Raw genomic sequence first — 20,018 nt, forward strand, 5'->3', positions numbered from 1 at the left:
GCGATAGGGTAGGTTCTATGCATCTATAGGATTTGGAGCTCTACAGCTTGAACGGTACAAATCTTATTTAAAAATATCTAGAACAACGTCACTTTTCACGACAAACAAAGATCAATATTTTCTCTCACGCCTTTTCCGCTCCATGTGTGTTCCAATGCTTTGCTAGACTCTCTCCCTTGTGTGATGGGTGTCTTAATAGAATTTTTAGAATATGCAGGGATTGTATAGTGTACAGCTGACCATAGCAAACACTAGTAGCAAGGCCAACATGATAAAAAACAAAAATACTGTAAAATGTATTTGTAAACACTGGACACAGATTAAAGCAGCTGAGCACAAATGCCTCCTCCACTAAAGGAACAGTAATACACAGACCTCACAGAACAATAAAAGACCCCCAACAATCAGCCTTCATACATTCTGGAATATCTGAATTATAAAAGGCATAAACTATGAGCTCTTTCACATAGGTAGCTTGGTCATTAATATAAAAACAATTTACATAGTGTTACCTGAAAATACAGTTAAAATCATTCTATACGTTAAAACAAAACCAGTATCTGGCACATAACTGAATTGGACCAATCTGTCTATATAGCTATCTAAATAGCCTATGGCATGAATAGTTCTTCCTTATACCATCTGCTTCTGGAGGATTATCGTATAATCTACTACAGATTGACAGATTATCCCTCCATTGTTTAATTCTTCAGATTTCAATTATTTTAACTTAATTTACTATAATTTACGGAAGCTTATACTGACCCCAGTATCAAAGTATCCATTGGATTAAATTTAAGATATAAGGGCCGATTTACTAACAATCGAATTGCAATTTTTTCCAAATCTCCAATTTCTCCAAAACTCTTAAAATGTGAGATTTAGTAAGTGTAAAAACCAGAAAACCCTCGAACACTTTGCCAGGTAAAAGTTGTTGTGGTCCTAAAGAAGTCAATGGAATCTGGCTGATCTAATTGGACCACTTTTACTCAATTCGGACATTTAGAGGTTTTTCGGATTTTTTTTCACTAGGAATTGTTCGAAAACACTAAAAATTTTCGAGGTTTTCGAGATATTCGTATTTTAGCTCATCATTCAGAGCTTTTTTTCATTTGTACTTTTTGTATAAAGATCTTTTAATAATTTCCATGACATTCATGGTTTTAGAGAGGCCTATTTATGGACTTCCATGGACTTCAATAGGAAGAGGATTTTGTACTTTTTATATTCAATTCTCAAATAATTTTTTTAGAGTTTTTAAGGACTATAGGAAAGCCACAAATCTTTTGAGATCCATGGAAAAAAAATCGCAATTCAATTGTTGATAAATTGCCCCCTTAGTGGCTTATCTTTTCTATTGTATTTCATTATTGCACAACTTAAATAAGTAAAAACTGCCTTGATGACATATAATGAAAATTCAAAAATACAAAGCCAGATACCATTTACTGAGAAACCCCATGATTAAGCATATCATTAAAGGTATATTGTGTACATACAGAATAACATTTACTAATTTTAGTGCAAGATTTACTTACTGCCAGGTACAAAGCTGCATAAACACTAAGAGCTGCATCTTTGGATGGAAATGTTCTTCTGGCTTTGATAACAAGATCTGGGTTTCCAGTGCAAGCATTGGCATCAGTAATAAATTGTGTAAACTGTTGACAACCAAGTGCTGTATAGTTGGGTTTACAAACAGTAAGGAAATGTGGGGCCAGATTCCCTGTAACAACTTGTCCAGCATTTACAAATATATCTGTAGCAAACAATCCAAAAGTATAAATTCCTGGAAAAAAAGCAAAACATAAATAAATCACAATTATTATTTCATTCATATGTGGTTTTAGGCAAGTACAGTATCTCCTGACAAATGCTGGTATGAGCATTTGCCAGGCAAGTGCAAAAAAACATATGGGGGAAATTTTAAATGCTTTAATGCTACATTTTTGGGCTACTTAAAATGGGGAGCATTACATCCACTGCCCCTACTCTCTGCTTCTGTTTTTTGCCTTTCATCTCGTCATTCCATTCTCAATTACTTTTCTCTGAAATTTTCTGACATGAACTTTTATACTCTCTCTGTCTCTCCTCATATTTCCTAAAGACCTACCTGTATGTAGAAACCTTTTTGAAGCAGCCTAGATTATTAGTATTTATACATTATAATAGTTACTGTATATGTTTAAATACCATAGATTGACAACCAAGTCTTTAGAGCACCTTATGTTTCTGTTTCCCCCCCACACCCCTTGATTGTAAGCTCTTGAAACAGTGAGATCTGTTTCTTTCTGTTTGCTATATTGTTATTGTAATACACTATAAACATACATAATGATGATAAAATGCAGTATACATTTACCTTGACCCTCTCTGCCCTGTATGTATGGTTAATGGCATGACCAGAATGTGCTCCATGAGCACAATGACAAGTGGCATTCTCTGAATGTACATGCATACAGGGCAAAGGAGAGTCAAATCTAAAGTTAATCTTGACAGACTCTGATTCGACCCCCCTGCAGCGTGTGTCCTTTGCTTAAGTCTCTAGACTTATTATTTGTTGACACAAAAAAAAAAGAACAAAACAATGAAAACAATATTACAATAAAAAAAGAATGAAATTCCTTGAGGCAGATTTATTATATAAATAACCTGTATTTCTATATATTTTAGGATTTATCAAAACATTTTAAAAATTCAATTAAATAAAAAAAAAGCAGATTATATATTACACCCTTTTTTGTTAGCTTTACTCCTCAGAGAAGTATATAAAGACACACTGTATGTATTTGTTGGAAAAACACAATAAATAAAGAGAAAAAAAAAAAGAAAAAGGGGAGAACCCCCCCTCCCCAATAAGGTTACCCTATATCTTATTTCTTTTCTTGCTAACCTTTCTCGTCATACTGTTTGTCCATGTTGGAGGCATTGTAAACACTATTGATCATGTAATAGAAAAAGAGAACTGCTTGATTTGACACCAGAAAACACACTTACATTAGCAGTAACCAGGACCAGATAATGGTCACAAAGGCTATTTGTGAATCTCATGAGTTTCCGTAAGAGTTAATATCTCTACATTTAAAATGTAGCATACCACTGTTAAAGATATGATTGTGCATTCCTCAAAATAAACAAATACATCCAATTAAAAAAAGAAGATTTACATATTTATCAGAGGTGGTAGCCAGTGGTGTAACTAGGCCCCACCACCTTGGCCAAAATCATAGGTCACTAGAGAATAAAATTTCATAAAATTGCATGTGACCTGCAATATTGTGTGTTTTTTTATGTCACCCATGGGTTCCCCTACAGAGTAAACAGAACAGGGTCCCTCCCCTTGCACTTCGGGTCTGCTTCTTTTGTAGTTATGAACTGTGTTAATTTGACAGAATGTTTTTTGGCTGCTTTCATCAGAGTTCTTTGGAAATGCAAGCGGCCACTGCTGCTCAGTAGTGTGCTATTATTACTATGTATGATTTGCCATCAATTTATAAATCAACTAGAAAATGAAAAAAGGTAGCTATATCGTTTTATAAAGAATATCAATCATTTTTTTCTCCATGCTAATTAAATTGAGTAAATATTTCACATAGTTTCAGGTGCAATTAAAAAGTTACACAGTTTTATTTTTTTCCGAACATAGCATCCCTGTAAGGCACGGAATGTGGACTATGTTGATTAAAAATTATTGATACTATTACTCTATTTCTGACCACATGCCAACCCTATGCCAGGTGACTACCAACAAATATTTTACTCATGCATATACAATACTGTCTGTGCATTTTTTTCAATTGAATTTTTTTTTCCTGAAATTAAATGCTACTTTATACACCATAGCATAGTTACTGTGACAATATGCTAATAAGTGCAACTACAATTATATAACATTGCCTCTGCAAAGATAAAATTAAAGGCATAACTGTTGTAAGAATACTAAATATTTGAATTAGTCTAAAACTATTTCTATTATTGTGCATAATGTACTAATTACTTTTTTTTATCAATACTTTAAAAATGAAAGTGTGGAGAGAAAGAAAAAAAGATTGAGAAGGATATATGTGAGGGAACAGTTGAGGAGATTTGTCATGTAGGGGCCCATAGGGGTTAATCTGCCCCTATGGCTTTAAGGCCCTACCCTTTTCCTCAGTTACCAGGCAAAATCCTGTGTAGCTCAGTGTTATTGGTCAAGAGGTGTAATGACAACTTCCTGCCACACTGCATTATATTGTGTGTAAGGAGTGGCCTCTTCCTCTTTGGCTGCTGGATGCTGATCCAGCTGGGTGTGCCCAGGGGAGCCTGGGTACAGCAAGGCCCAGAGAAGCAAGTGTTCTTGAGAGAAGTCGGGGACTAGGAACCCCCCTGAATGAGGTTTAGCTATAGTAAGGCAGACTTGTAATAGTCTCTCTAGGAGAGAAAGGTAGATATGGTAAAGAGAAAGAGCAGTTAAAGCTCCAACAAGGATTTGCAGCAGGGAGTAGTTCCCAGAGTCTCTCTGTGTGAATGCCTCCAGTGCAGGGACCTCAGTGAAGAGGGTGTTAGGTTAGCTTCCTGAACAGAGCACTGGATGGGAATGGCGTACTGAATACTGCAACTGCCTATTACCTGATGTGACTGTGTGTCATGTGCTAGCACCTCATCTGTGTACGTGAGTAAACCTGGGAATATTGTCATTCAGACTAATAAACAGTTTCTTGTTTGCATCATACGAACCTCCTGGCGCCCAATCATTTTGTATGTTTTGTATGCACTGTAGCCTGAGTGTTGTAGTTGCATTACACCTTAGAGGGAATGCTTCCACCTACCGAAGGCCTTGATCCTGAAGTTTGAGTCCAAATGTAACCATAGTCTGCTCACTAGCCCAGAATGGCGTTACAGTCAGTTAGTAGATGTTGCCAGAGACTTAAGCCAATAGCTTCATATTTTGTAAAATGTGTGTGGCGAAATAAATTTTTTGTATAAATCTAGCTAGTTTTTATTTCAATCTCTTCGTGGAGAGGGACTGATCTAATGAAAAACCACTATTTTCTTCACATAAGACAGGACTGCTCTCATAAGCAGTCTGGAGGCTCCTTTAAATACACAAGTTGAGTCCACCAGTCCTAGCAGGCAGGTAGTTGGTTTAAGAACTTGTGAGAGTTCCTCTAAAAGACAAAGCATGATTTGTAGGCAGAATCTCTGTATATCTGGGCACAACCATGTAGTCCATGAGCATTTTCACTGGCACACAAGGCAAAATTGTAGGTTAAACCCTTGCAAATTTTATTTGCAGAGTGCAACGTTTCAGGGCAGTAACACTGGAGATTACAGGCAGCCTTGCTGCAGGGTCAATTTCCACAGTGGCACCTTTCACTTCCTGAGTCCCTAGCAGCTTGGCAGGGAACAGGATGGGCTCTATGTACATCTTGGTCTGTAGACCTCTCATCCAGATCTGCACAGCACAAAACAGTAGCCTGTCTGCACTCCTGGACAGTTTTACACAAACGGGTTCTGGATGGATGCTGCAGCAGGGGTGCTTTTAAAAGCTGGATCAGTCCACCCTGTGCATTTGGCTCCAAATCCTGGATCCTTTTTTTTCCCAGAAATCCTTTAGGGCTTCGAGCTAATCGGTCACTTCCCTGCTTGTAACTGGACTTTTCACAGGCAGAACAGGGGGAGGGTTGTCTGATCCTGTACACCAGCTTGAGCAAATCCTCACAATATATAAAGTCTCCATCTTCGTTATAGTGAAGGCATCTGAAATGATTAGACCTACCCATATTTTGTATTTCTTAGTTGTCAGTTAAGTTTAATGTATAATTTTAAATGAAATTAGAATAAAGTCGAAAGCAACTCTTAGGAGTAGTATAGTCGGTGTGCGATACAGATGATGTAACTGCATGTTAGTGAATACCGACATGTCTTCCAGAGCAAGGAATTTATCTGAAGTTTTAGAGTTTTAGAGTTAAGTGTAAGATGGTAACGCTGTATGACCCCCACTTTTACCAGTGAGTCACCACCATCAAAGGAAGCAATGTGAGAAAGCAGAGTATTATGCCACAATGGCATATTAGATGACATTAAGTTTGCCTTATTGGTAATCTTATAAAGAATGTCTTACGTTCTTTTAGTTGTATTGAGATGTGGGATCAAGGGGGTAAGCATTACCTGGATCTGTAGAGTATTAAAGGAACCAAGGTATAGGAATTTTATTATAAATGATTTTTTTTTATTTTAAAGGTAGGGTTTTCAGTGTTAAAAGCATTCCTGGCCATAGAAGCTAAGTCGTGTAGTTCAATATTAGGCTTGGCTAGACCGAGTTGTGAGATCCCAGTGTGCAGTGTGGAGTGTGGGCCCAGACAAAATAAGCTTAGAAGTGGTTAACTGCTTGCAGTGTACATTTGAGGTTATAACATGGAATTGATATATACATAGTAGCATAGTAAGTTATATTGAAAAAAGACACACATCCATCAAATTCAACATTTTAACTCTATTTTTACCTGCCTAAAAAGGGGGGAAAAAAACATTTGAAGCCTCTCCTAAAAAAAAAAAAAATCCTTCCTGACTACCAAATTGGAGACGAGTCCCTGAATCAATTTATAATATGAGCTATCGTCCATAATCCTGTATTCCTTTACTTGCTAAAAAGCCATCCAGGGGCGCTTCGCCAATGAGGCAAGTTGAGGCTGTCGCCTCAGGTGGCAGCACCCCACTAGATACCAGGGGCAGCAACAATGCCACTCCTGGTACTTTAAGAGCCGAATTTCCAGTTTTCAAACCAGAAATTTGGGTCTTCTATTGCAGAGAGTGCAGTTATGCTCTCTGCGCTAGCATACTGGCCCTCTGTGCCGCCCTCGTAGACCCCCCTGGACCCCCTCACGCGCAAAAAGGTAAGCGCACAGGGGAGGGGGGTGGCAGTATCTGCTGCTGCCTCAGGCGGCTGAGGGGCCAGGATCGCCCCTGAAGACATACAACCCCTTCTTAAAGCTATCTAATGTATCAGCCTGTACAACTGATTCAGGGAGAGAATTCCACATATTCACAGCTCTCACTGTAAAAAAAATCCTTCCAAATATTTAGATGGAATCACCTTTCTTCTAATCAGAATGGGTGACCTTGCGTCAGCTGGAAAGACCTACTGGTAAATCAAGCATTAGAGATATTATATGATCTCCATATATATTTATACTGTACATGGTTATCATATCACCCCTTAAGCTCCTCTTCTCCATTGTGAACATCCTCAATTTGCCAGTCTTTCCTCATAGCTAAGATTTTCCATAACTTTTACCAGCTTAGTTGTCCTTCTCTGCACTCTCTAATTCAATAATGTCCTGTATGAGCATCAATGCTCGTTGCCCTCAATGCTGCTGACTGGCATTGCTTGCTACAGTCAAATTTATTAGCTACAAGGATTCCAAGGTCCTTTTCCATTATGGAGTTCCATTTATGGTATAAGTGGCGTATAAGTGGCTTGGATACCTTTAAATCCCAGGTGCATGACTTTACATTTATCAACACTGAATCTCATTTACCACTTTCCGGATATCTGTTTTCCAAAATGTATTATAGTTTTTTATTCATTAAATGCAGCTTCTGTCCCCACAGATTTGTAGTTTTTAAATGCCTTTCTCTTCTTTCCTATTAACTTCTTTACTTCTATAGTAAGCCATATAGGGTTACTCTTAGTGCTTCTACATTTACTCCTTAAAGGGGTTGTTCACCCCTTAGCTGCCCAGATTGCCAGTTTGTCAAGATCCTGTTGCAAGGATGCTGCATCCTCGATGGAATAAATTGGGCTGGATAGTTTTGTGTCATCTGCAAACACTGGTACATTACTTACAATACCCTCCCCTCAGTCATTAATGAACAAGTTAAAAAAAAGTGGACCCACTACCGAGCCCTGAGGGACTCCACTAAGAACCTTACTCAAAGTAGAGAATGTGCCTTTAACAACCACCTTCTATACCCAATCATGTAGCCAGTTTCCTATCCATGTGCAAATGACTTCATTAAGCCCAACAGACCTTAATTTAGAAAGCATTAATTTGTGGGGCCCGGTATCAAACTCTTTGGCAAAATACAAATAGATAACATCTACTGCTCCCCCACTGTCTAGCATCTTACTTACCTCATTATAAAAAGCTATCAGATGTGTCTGACATGACCTATCCTTCATGAAGCCATGCTGATTGCTGCTCATAATGCCATTCACTAGGACACAATTTTGAATGTGATCCCATTACAAATTTACTGGAATATAATTGCCAGGCTGAGATAGTAATCCCTTTTTAAATATTGGAATAACATCAGTAGTGATGGGCGAATTTATTCGCCAGGTGCGAATTCGAGGCAAATTTGCGCAATTCACCGCCAGCGAAAACGGCCGTGAAAATTCGCCCGAAAAAATTTGCCCAGAAAAAACGGACGCCGGTTCGCGGATTTTTCGCCGTTTCGCAGGAAATTTGTGAATTTTCCGGCGAAACTAAACAGCGCAAATTCGCCCATAACTTAACATCAGCTTTTCTCCAATCCATAGGTACCATACCAAATGAAAGCAAATCTTATAAAATCAGAAATAGGGGCCGGTCTAAAACTGAAATAAGCTCTCTTAGAAACCAGGAGTGTATGTCATCTGGCCCCAGCGCCTTGTTTACATAAATCTTTTTTAAAGCTTTATGAATCATATCCTGAGTCAGCCACTGCAGCTATAAAGTAAACCTGGGAACTGTGGCTCCTCTATTGTATACACTGAAGAAAATGATTTAGCACATTTGCCTTTTCTGTATCTGTTACAACCATACTGGTACCATTATTTAAAGGAGCAACACTCTCAACCTGCATATTTTTACTATTAATATAGTTAAAAAAAGTTTTGGGGTTAGTCTTAGCCTCAGCCGCAATGAACTCCTCATTTCCTTTCTTTGCCTTCCGGATATCTGTTTTACAAAATCTATAGTTTTATATTCATTAAATGCAGCTTCTGTTTTTTGCAAACATACATTTAATATTGGTACCATATTTAACATGACATGTGGCCCTCCTTAACAGTACCCCCAACCAAATCTCCTCCCCCATTTTCACTTCCTCATTTAACCTGTCTTCCAATGAATCCTTTACTGAACCCATCCCTCCATGCCTATCTTACAATCTCCTCCTACCCTCTAGTCATCTTCTCCCCCAAAACAGCTGCACCACCATCATTGAGGTGCAGCCCATCCCTAGCCCATCCCTAGCAAAGAGCTTGTAGCCAACTGAAAAAAATCAACTCAGTTCTCCAAAAACTGAAAACCTTCTCATTACACCAATCTCTAAGCCACGTATTAATCTCCCTAAGCTCCGCTGTCTTCTTAAGGTTGCTTGTGGCACAGGTAATATCTCTGAGAAAGTTACCTTGGAAGCCCTCGCCCTCAACTTTACACCTAGTTTTTTTAAATTGTTCTTGAGGACTTCACCACCTCCTCTAACTTTGTCATTGGTACATATGTGTACCAAGACCACCGGGTCTTCCCCAGCCCCTCCCAATAATCTGTCCACTCATTCAACCACATGCCAAACCCTAGCACCAGGCAAGCAGCAGACTGTTCTGCATGAAGGGTCCTTATGGCAGATTACCCTATCCACCTTTCTAATAATTGAATCCCCCTCTAACTAAAACCTGTCTTTCCTTCCTTGCACTCCCACCACCACCTGTATTAGAGCCACTGCCTCCCAGGGTGCTCTGAGAGTCAGCCTGCTCCATACATGCCAGTTCAGAGTGGTCCTCCCCAGCATCTTCAGCCAAAATGGCAAATCTGTTGCTTTGGACAAGCTGTGGGCCAGCCCCCCCCCCAACCCTTCCCTCCCCTTCTTCCCCTCTTAACTGTAACAAACCTACCTCTTTCATTAGCCTCCACTGCCCCTTTTTCACCCCCACTACACTGGCTCCTGCCAGTGGTTGCTCTGTGAGCCTCCTTTCCTTTCCCGCATTTGCTGCTGCCCTCAGTGCTACCAGTTCCCCCTTAGAGTCTGCAGTTCAGAATCCAAGATGAAAACCCACGGACATCTCTCACATGTAAATACTGCATGGAACTGCTGCTCCAACACCACATACATATGACAAGACACACACAGAGTAATACCAGCAATCCCACCTGCACTAATATTTACACTGGGTACTTAGTGTCTCCCAAGTGCAATTCCTCAGAACTGCCTTTTTTGTTTTAAATGGCTTAAGGTTTGTAAAGCTGCTAAACACTTAGATCACATGTAACTAGGGATGCGCCGAATCCACTATTTTGGATTCGGCCGAATCCCCGAATCCTTCGCAAAAGATTTGGCCGAATACCGAACTGAATCAGAACCCTAATTTGCATATGCTAATTAAGGGTGGGAAGGGGAAAACATTTTTTACTTCCTTGTTTTGTGACTAAAAGTCATGCGATTTCCCTCTCCGCTCCTAATTTGTATATGCAAATTAGGATTCGGATTCGGTTCGGCTGGGCATAATCCGAATCCTGCTGAAAGGGCAGAATCCTGGCCGAATCCTGAACCGAATCCTGGATTTGGTGCATCCCTACATGTAACACTCACTTAGCAGCTCCCACACTTGATGTGCAGTCACAGACTTTTTGAGGTATTAAACTAAAGAACACTAAGGGGCAGATTTACTTAAGAGCAAAATGGCTAATGCTAGCAACTGTTCGCCAGCGTTGCCACCTGCAGGGACATTGCCAATTCACTAACAGGTGCAGTGTTCATCCTTTTTTGAAGCGGAATTGCCTGCAAAAGTCCTGACTTTTTCTCCAGACATTTCATAACATATGGAACATTGATTTTACAGTGGGCTCATGTGTAGGGCATTATATTAACTCTCTTGTCTATATTAAGTTTCCCTGGACATGCAGGCGCGTTTCTGCCATGAGGCAAGGTGAGCACCTTGCCTCAGGTGGCAGCTCCCCAGAGGTTACCAGGGGTGGCAAAACACCGCTCCTGGTAACTTTAAGAGCCAAATTTCCAGTTTAATATAGATTCATATACAAAAAGAACAAAATACTAGCACACCCTTGGTGCTGGTATTTTGTTATTTTTGTATATACAATATATATATATATATATATACAGGGCCGCCATCAGAAATCACGGGGCCCCGCATAGCAAAATTTTCTGGGCCCCCTGGCTCCGCCCACCCCAGATCCCGCCCCCACCCCACATTAAAAAGTCCACACAGACACCAGCGCTAAAAACATCATCTTTCTATTCAGGTCCTCCCTTATACATATTCCAGTCTCTTATTTAAATCAGTGCATGGTTGCTAGGGAAATTTAGACCCTGGCAACCAGATTATATAAATGGCAAACTGGAGAGCTGCTGAATAAAAAGCTAAATAAGTCAAAAACCACAAAAAATAAAAACCCAATTACAAATTGTCTCAGAATATCCCTCTCTACATCATACTAACAGTTAATGTAAAGGTGAACAACCCCTTTAACTGACCTTCAAGCTAGGCTTTTTATTTCTTTAGTAATGGCTGCTTACGGTTCTATTAGAAAAATTTTACTTTTTTTTAACTGATAGAATAAGCAAGCAACATGATCACTAGAAAGATCTGCCAAATAATAAGTACAAAAGACATACTAGGATAGAATGACAGCAACACACTAGGCTGGTGCTAAAATAATTACACAAATACAGGCTGGAAAGAGAGGCTTCCAGTGCCAATGTTACAATACCTGACTCTTGCTCAGTTTGGAGTTACAGGGTTAAACGTTTCTGCTCCTTTCCCCCTCCCTCCTTCTCTCCACGCCCACATCAGCCTCAGCCTGTCAGCAGCAGCAGCACGGAAGAGCAGGGGAATGTACTTGCCGCACGGAACTTAGTGAGTGACAATTCAGCAGCGTGAGCAGCAGCAGGTCTTTGGCGCGGCTTTGGATCTTCAGCTGCACCGTGACCTTCGGCGCTGTTAAGGGGGGCCCGGCTAATTTGAAAAGTGTAACACCGCCGAGCCGGGCCCCCCTTCAGCCCCGGGCCCGGTACAGCTGTACCCCCAGTGCCCCCCTGATGGCGGCCCTGTATATATATGTTTGTTATAGTTATACAAGAGCAGTGACCAGCTCCTTGTTGTAGCTCCCACCCTTCCCAGCTATAGTCAGGTGATCCCACTGGTGTCTAATAAAAGGGCAGCCAAGTTTGGGAGTTTTACTTTGAATGTAGCTAGTAAGTTGCAGGTAAAACTTAGTCCCTTTGTAAAATGTATAATTAAGCAATTGAATTCTTAATGAATCTGATGAAAATTGAGCATAGGACTGGCCAGATATGGGATGACTGTGACGTAGTTGGCCAGCTTAAATATATTGCAATATATGGACAAACAATCCCTGTGTTGTTTAAAGGGTAAGGCATTTTTCAGTAGCAGTATGCACAAAATGTCGCTGTCTTAAATATATTGATAATGGGTTGAGTGCAGAGGACCTCTTGTATTTGTATTTGTGTATATATATATACACAAATAATAATAAAATATATAATGAATTTAAGGTCTGCCACTCAAAAATAACCATAACTATAATATAATTGCATTAAATACATTTGAAGATTTTCATTCATCCAGGTCATAGTATATCTAGTATAGGTCAATCTAAAAACATTGATTACTCAGCAAGTCCAGTTGTTTTTAGATTGACCTATACTAGATATAAATACATTTTACTACTTTTGTAATAAGGCAATTGTTTTATTATTATATCATGTCACCACTTGCTCTGACAAATGTTTCTTTGGACCTACAGACAATCCACTGTTTGGATATGATCAGCCCTCAGACTCAAACTTCTATGTATTATAAGTGAAAAAAAAAATAAAACATGCTTATTTTATGTCCAAGCACCACTGATCGCTTCCAAGCAGTGCAGTTACCCAAATGCTGCCTGTAGATCATTGAATTGGCAGTCAAAGCAAGTGGGGACAAGGCGACAAGTTAAAAAGAATGCTTGTTTAATAAAACACAATGTAAAATTGTTAGTACTTTGGAGATATTGCTATTTTGAATGAGAAACTTATTTTTGAGTGAGAAACTTGAAATATTTATAATTTTATTAACATACTTGTTTCTTGGAGTGCAAAACTGAGAGCATGGATATGCACATATTGAAAAGAATGATGGAATACATTTTTTCTTTTTTATCACAATGGGACAGATTTATCAAAGAGTGAAAATAGAGTTAACTACAGTTCACTGGAGCTGAACTCCCCAACAAGCATTCACATGTCTAGAATTATCAGTATAGAAAGATTTGAAATCTCCCTCTGGTGAACTTTATCTTCACCTAATGATAAATATGCCCAAAAATGTACTTTTGGCAAAGGTTTCAAAATAAATCTGTTTTAATGAAAATGAATATAAATGAGAATCTTACCAAGAAATCGGACAGTTCTTCGCACCAGTGGATTAATATAGCAACAGTCTCCAGTTAAGAGAGTCTTTTCCTGGTTTTCAAAATCTCTTGTTGCTACCTGTAGGCAAAACACTACCGTTTCTCCAACGATTATCTAAATAAACAATAAAAGAACAGGATATTTGAATCTGTTTTTAATATGCTAATAGCAACATTTAACATATGGTATAAGAGAATTTATTTATATATCTAATATTTAGTTGCCTAAATAGTATAACAACTTTGGGTACCTCCCAAGTGATTACTATAACAATGTGCTTAAATGTCTTTCATCTTCATAGCCAATACAACACTGACTTCCTTTGGCCTGGGGTTGTTTCCCAACTAATCCTTCCTGTCCTACCCCCAATCCACCCTTTTTCCCCCAATTATGTGTTGCCAAACCCATGTTAAATTCCTTATCGTTATTTTAAACTGCAGTTTTGGACTGGGACGGTATAGGCCCGCCAGGGCTGCCACATAAGGGCCCTTCCTCCCCAGCCATAAACCCCCTAACCCTGCACCTGCGCCTGCCAGTTCCTCATGTGATTAGGCATGCATGGGTCAGGAGCGCAGCTGACTGCTGGCTGTGTGGAACAGGTATGGGCCCAGAAGGACTGGAGTGCTGCTGGGTTTTTACCCATTGTCCCATCATCCCAGTCTGACCCAGGTAAACTGAATAGATATGATTTTAGAAAATCATGTAAATAATGCAACATGTTCTAGGAGGTAATACTGTCCCCATACATATATTCACATGGTTAATTAAGGTGACTTTATAAATGCGCAGAAATTTGCCCTACTAATTCTATCGCATTGCAACCATCAAGCAACGCCCTTCTAATTCATGAATGCAGTCATTGCATTGCCATATCAGTAACATAGATTACTATGTCTTGCACTATAGTGTATATATATATATATCCTGACAACGGATATATATATATATATATATATATATATATATATATATATATATATATATATATATATACACCACACACACATAGGAAATACCACCCACTAATATTTTTCAGAGAAACTAATTCATGATATTTGTGGTGAAAAAATGATCACAGGGTTAAAAGCTTTTTAAAAGCTTCAAAAAGTGCACATTGGCTCTCTCAAAATTGCAGTAATCTTTCTAGCAGTGATCAAAGCAATTACAGCTGCCTGACAAATACTTGAAAGCATGGAGTGAGCTACCAGTAATAAAGAGACTGAGGTGCTTTACCCAGAAATATGCTACCTTCCTTGCCGCTTTTCCATTGGCTCTTTCAGTTCTTTCAGCCTTCATATTGCTTAGTTAAATAATAACGTGAAGATATGTACTACAGATAATTTATATTTGCTGCATTTGCAAGATCCAGACCCCAAAGAATATGCAAGCACTGACAAAAATGAAAGCACAAATCTTTGCCTGTGCAGATGGATTGGTCTTTTCCTAGCTTTAGGTTGTCCCTAGTTTATTATTACTACTATTATTATTTAAATAGCACCATCATCTTTCAAATAGCTTTACAGGGTTAAGTAATACAAATACAAAACATAAGAGTTATAAATACAGACAAACATTTCACCAGAAAAGATACAATTGCAGATTGTTAGGTGAAAATAGGGGGAGGGTCCTTGCCAAATGAATTTGATTGAATCATCTTTGATAGCACAGGGCATATTAATAATGGTGTGTAAAAACAAGCCATTAAAAAGAGCAAACCTGAAAATCACAATTTTTCAAAGCAGTCAAACACATTCTGGCAGAATGATACAGGTGTCTTGTTTGGTAAATGTGTCAAATTGTGGCAGTCAGTATAATGTTAAAAATTGAGAAAAGTAATATAGTACTGGGTATCCCTCAGGATATGTGCAAAATATTTCCTATTGTTTATAGAAAAAGACAAGTGTATTAAGGCCAATGACAGACAAGGAGATCAGTCGCCCGCAATAAATCTTCTCTTCTGTGGGTGACTTATCTCCTCTAGATGCTTCTTTATTGACAATAATGTAATTCAGCGGTAGTTAAACATATTCAGAGATTCATTTTTTCTCGCAAGGAAAATTTGGAAAAACAAAGTGCCGCTGGGGAAGCATTTGAGGAGATAGTCACATACCAAAGAGAATATTTATTGTGGGAGACTAATCTCCTTGTGTGCCATTGCCTTTAACCATAATAATTTGTCACTAAATATAGAGAGAAAGCAATACTAAGTATTCATGTACTGCTCCTTGCTGACAAAAAACAACTTTGCCATCTTAACATATTAAGTTAGGTTAAAAAAAGACAAACGTTCATCAAGTTCAACCTTTTATGATTATATATAACCTGCCTAACTGCTAGATGATTATAATGACAAGGTTTGTGCTAATGCCACATAAAAAGAATGTATATGCGGTACTACTCAAAAAATAATTAAGTCAAAAATCTAAATTTTGAATTAATTATAGAGGATTTACTCACAGTTCACCCCAGTCCCAAGGTGCAAGTCCAAAACAGTATTCCAAAAAAGATGTGAGGACCTTCAATAATAAAGAAGCAGTTAATTAAAAAAATTGAACATTTTATTAAAACATAAAAACCTAACGCGTTTTGTGCCTATTGGGGCACTTACTCACTATTTTTTATGTCCTAATAAAATTTTCTAATTTTTTAATTAACTGCTTCTTTATTATTGGAGGTCCACACATCTGTTTTGGAATACTGTTTTTAACTGCTAGATGAGCCAGAGGAAGGTAAAACCCCCATATAAAATGTCTCTTGCCACAGAGAACAAATTCCTTCCTGACTCCAAGATGTCAATCAGACCAGTCCTTGGATCAACTTGTACCCTGCATTTCCTCATTTGCTAAAAAGCCATCCAACCCCTTCTAAGGTATACCTAAAGTATCAGTATGTATGATTTAGTGAGAGAACTCCACAACGTCACAGCTTTCACTTTGAAAAACCCTTTCTGAATATGTAGCCAGAACCTCCTTTCTTCTAATCATAATGGGTGCCCTTGTGTCTGCTCATAAAAGGAACCTATGTTGTTGAATCCTGCACGTGGGACTGTGTGCTGGTCCTAGGGCTGCCAGATTGGCAATGGTGGCAATGGGGTGAGGACAGGGTGGTTTGTGGGCAAATCTGGGAGGGTCTTATAAGATTGAGAGTAGGGGCACATTTGTAGATGGATCAGGTATAACTAGATGGACATTTGAATATAGTGGTTGTATTGGGTGACATAGCAGGGCAGGCCAGTACATTTTTATTACTGGCTCAAGCCACAGTTTTTTCAGCCAGGCCAGTGAAATACTGAATAGTTCTGAATTGTATTTTCCAAGGTATTGTTTTAAAAGAAATGGATTTTAAGTTTTACAGAAAAAAAGTCTGGTTATTCTTGATTTTAAAGGGTGAAAAGGGTGAAAAGAAGCGTGACATGTTCAGGTCTCTAAGTTGCACATTTACTAAGGGTCGAAGTGAATTCCACCATTCGAAAATTGAAGTACTGTCTCTTTAAAAAACTTCGACTTCGACACTTCGCCACTTCGCCACTTTAAACCTGCCGAATTGCTATGTTAGCCTATGGGGACCTCCTAGAACCTAGAGCCAAAATTTGGCTACGTTTTAAAAAGTCTAGGTTTTGGTTTTTTTTGAAAATAGTTTGATCGTTCGATCAAATCGTTCGATTCGTTCGGTTCGAACGATTTCTACGATCGAGCGATTTTACTTCGACCGAAAATGGCCAAAAAATTCAAATAGAATACATCGACTATGGAATTTGGCCAGTTCGATGGTCGAATTTGAAAGTTTTTTAACTTTGAAATTCGACCCTTGATAAATCGGCCGCTAAGTGTATATGTAAAATTATTATTCTGGGGCAATGTCATGGGGAGGTTTTACAACTATACTTTTTTGTTATTATGCTATGAACACCCTTCTGCTGTGCAATCAGTTGTAAAGTCAATGTTACAATCCATTTGCAAAATATTGTTATACAGTATTATTCTGAAAAAAATAAAAATATCAAAATGAACACTTATTTCAAGTTAATTCAACTTGATGTATTCCTGTAATACAATTCTAACAGGCAAAAAAAAGTGAATACATGAGTTTTACTAATGCTAAGCACTTTTTGTCATTAGTAAATCTGTTTTCCACTCTGATACCAGTTTTATAATCCAGGCTGAGATTAAGTTAAAATTTTCTCATAAAAGCTGGGCTATCCAATGGCTATTTGTGCATTTGTCATATTCTATTAAAGTGTGGAATGCTGAAAAGCTTTCTATGGAGAACACTCTCATTAGTATTGCATGGGGCTATGATTTTATGCTCTTTGAGCATGAAATATACATGATTTATTTCTTAGCAGCCTTCTGTGTATTCAGATATAGTTAAAGATGAACCAGATTATAGAAATAAAGGATACATATAATTTACTAAATGCACAACTAATTCTTATTGCACAATGCTAATGAGTTTTGTACTGGTTTCTGGTAACTCAGGATTGAACAAGTAATGCCTCAGTCATCCTTGCAGTTCTGATTTAATTACTCTTACTTTTATTCTTATATTGAGATTTTTCTGAACATAGTGATTGCTGTGAAAAGTAAATAGTTTGTGTTCAATAAGGTTTGCTCTACCAGTCTACAAATTTATTGTCTAATGCTAATGTTTTTGTGTGCTCTAAATCTTATATGGAATACAGTTAAAACCTGTAGTAAATGTTGAACCTATTGCTACTTTGCCCTAATCCAATCTTGTGAGCTGTGTCTTTATGCTAGTAATTGTGTTCTACTTACAGTATGTGGCCTCAAATCCCATTACATGTATTGGATCAATTATCTGGAAACCCTTTATCCAGAAAGCTCTGAATTATGGAAAGACTGTCTCCCATAGACAACATTTTATACAAATAATCCACATTTTTAAAAATAATTTCCTTTTTATATGTAATAATAAAACAGTACCTTGTACTTGATTGAAACTAAGATATAATTCATACTTACTGGAAGCCAAACCAGCCTATTTGGGTTTATTGAATGTTTCCATGATTTTGTAGTAGATTTTCTGGTGGTACAAAGATCGAAGTAAATGGAAAGATCCATTATCCGGAAAACTCCAGGTCCCTAACACTCTGGATAACAGGCCCCATACCTGTATAATAATTTGACGTATCTATTATATACAGGTGACAGCAATATTCCAACATTGGAATGCTGTCATCAGAGTAAAATGCATTTACTTGTAAATGAAAAAAATATATTGTGCAAATTGTGTGGATTTGGAAAACAAAATCATTACTTTTACATTTACAGTGTGTGAGTTTGTAAAATTAGTGGCTCAGTACTTCAATTTTGACAAAAAACACAGCATTTCTGTTTTGCTTAATGTTATATGCTAATGTCACACAAATCTCAAAAGAGACTAAGCTTTAATTGTAAGGCTCATTAACATTTCCTACACTGCTTCCCGATGAAGCCCATGTGATTTATACAGTATATATAGGTTCAAGTGGAACAAAAAATGGACACTGTATACTGAGTGCAATCACATCAATAACATAAATACTGGACAGTGCAAATGGTGGTATACGTGGAGTTTCTATAATTTTGAGATGAATTTTGAAGACTCTGTCCCTTAATATATATATATATTTTTTAAAAGTCCACTGTTTATGTATTGCAGATATGTAAACATGGCTAGGGCAGTTCAAACAAGGGTTTTCACAGTTATTAAATGTATGACATTTCAATCTTGGGGGGGGGCACATTTATGTTGCCCTAGTAACAACTGCATAATAAAATGGAATTATTAAATGGGGATTCATTATTAGCTGAAAATACCTAGGGTTGGCTAGGGTGGTCATCTGGCCTGTATTCTACTGATTGGATCAACATACATTTTACTTCATGCATTACAATAATATTATATAATACATGCAATATAATAGAGAAGAAAGATTCCAACCTCACATTATTTTTGTCTATATAGTTGCAACAACTTATCTTGCTTCAGCTTATGGCACGGAGCTGCAACCCGAAAAGGGGGTAATGTAATTAAAAATCACAAGCGTTATTTAAATTGGCATTTTTGCTCATGTTTAGTGCTGCTCGCCCACACTTACATCACACAGTCTTGCTAAGCAAAGGTGAGCATTAATACCTGCTAGAGTTTCATTAAATATTTTGTCTCAAAAAACGATGTGCGTTGTTTTATAACATACACTGAGCATGTACGCATTTGCTCACAAACATTGTTAGGAAGTCGTTGAGGTCCGTAATCATTTAAAAAGGAAGCAAACATGGTCGCTAACATTCACAAAGGTGTTTGCAAATGTTTTTAGTGCTAACAAAATATATAACATTCCCCCATAAATGTGCAAATAAGAATCTCCCTGACCAATATCTGATTTCTTATATCAACTAAATCAGGTCTACATCAGGTCATGGATGCAATCCTTTGCTATAGTTCCTTATGTGAAGTAATATTTTGCCCTTGGGCTAAAATATACAGTATATGATCAACCTGTTTTGGTCAACTACCTTGGTAGCCACATTGGATACGACCTTATCCTCACTTCATCTGACAAGTAGATCTTGCATTGTATAGCCAGATTAAAGGAGAACTATAGTTATAATTACAGG

The 20,018-nt window shown here is 37.9% G+C and overlaps 1 protein-coding gene across 2 annotated transcripts in view; it reads right to left on the reverse strand.

The window, feature by feature from the left end:
* Nucleotides 1-20,018, reverse strand: part of plppr5.S (phospholipid phosphatase related 5 S homeolog) — a 97,246-nt gene that overhangs the window by 35,723 nt on the left and 41,505 nt on the right. For both annotated transcript variants that reach the window (XR_005960984.1, XM_018259857.2), the window contains exons 2-3: nt 13,380-13,512; nt 1,539-1,789 (exon numbers count right to left, since the gene is read on the reverse strand). Coding sequence is in view for 1 of the 2 variants with exons in the window: in XM_018259857.2 (XP_018115346.2) it covers nt 1,539-1,789; nt 13,380-13,512 (384 nt within the window). In the remaining variant the exon portion in view is untranslated. The remainder of the gene's footprint in view (nt 1-1,538; nt 1,790-13,379; nt 13,513-20,018) is intronic.

Source organism: Xenopus laevis, chromosome 4S, assembly GCF_017654675.1.
Source record: "Xenopus laevis strain J_2021 chromosome 4S, Xenopus_laevis_v10.1, whole genome shotgun sequence".
Taxonomy (NCBI): Eukaryota; Metazoa; Chordata; class Amphibia; order Anura; family Pipidae; genus Xenopus; species Xenopus laevis.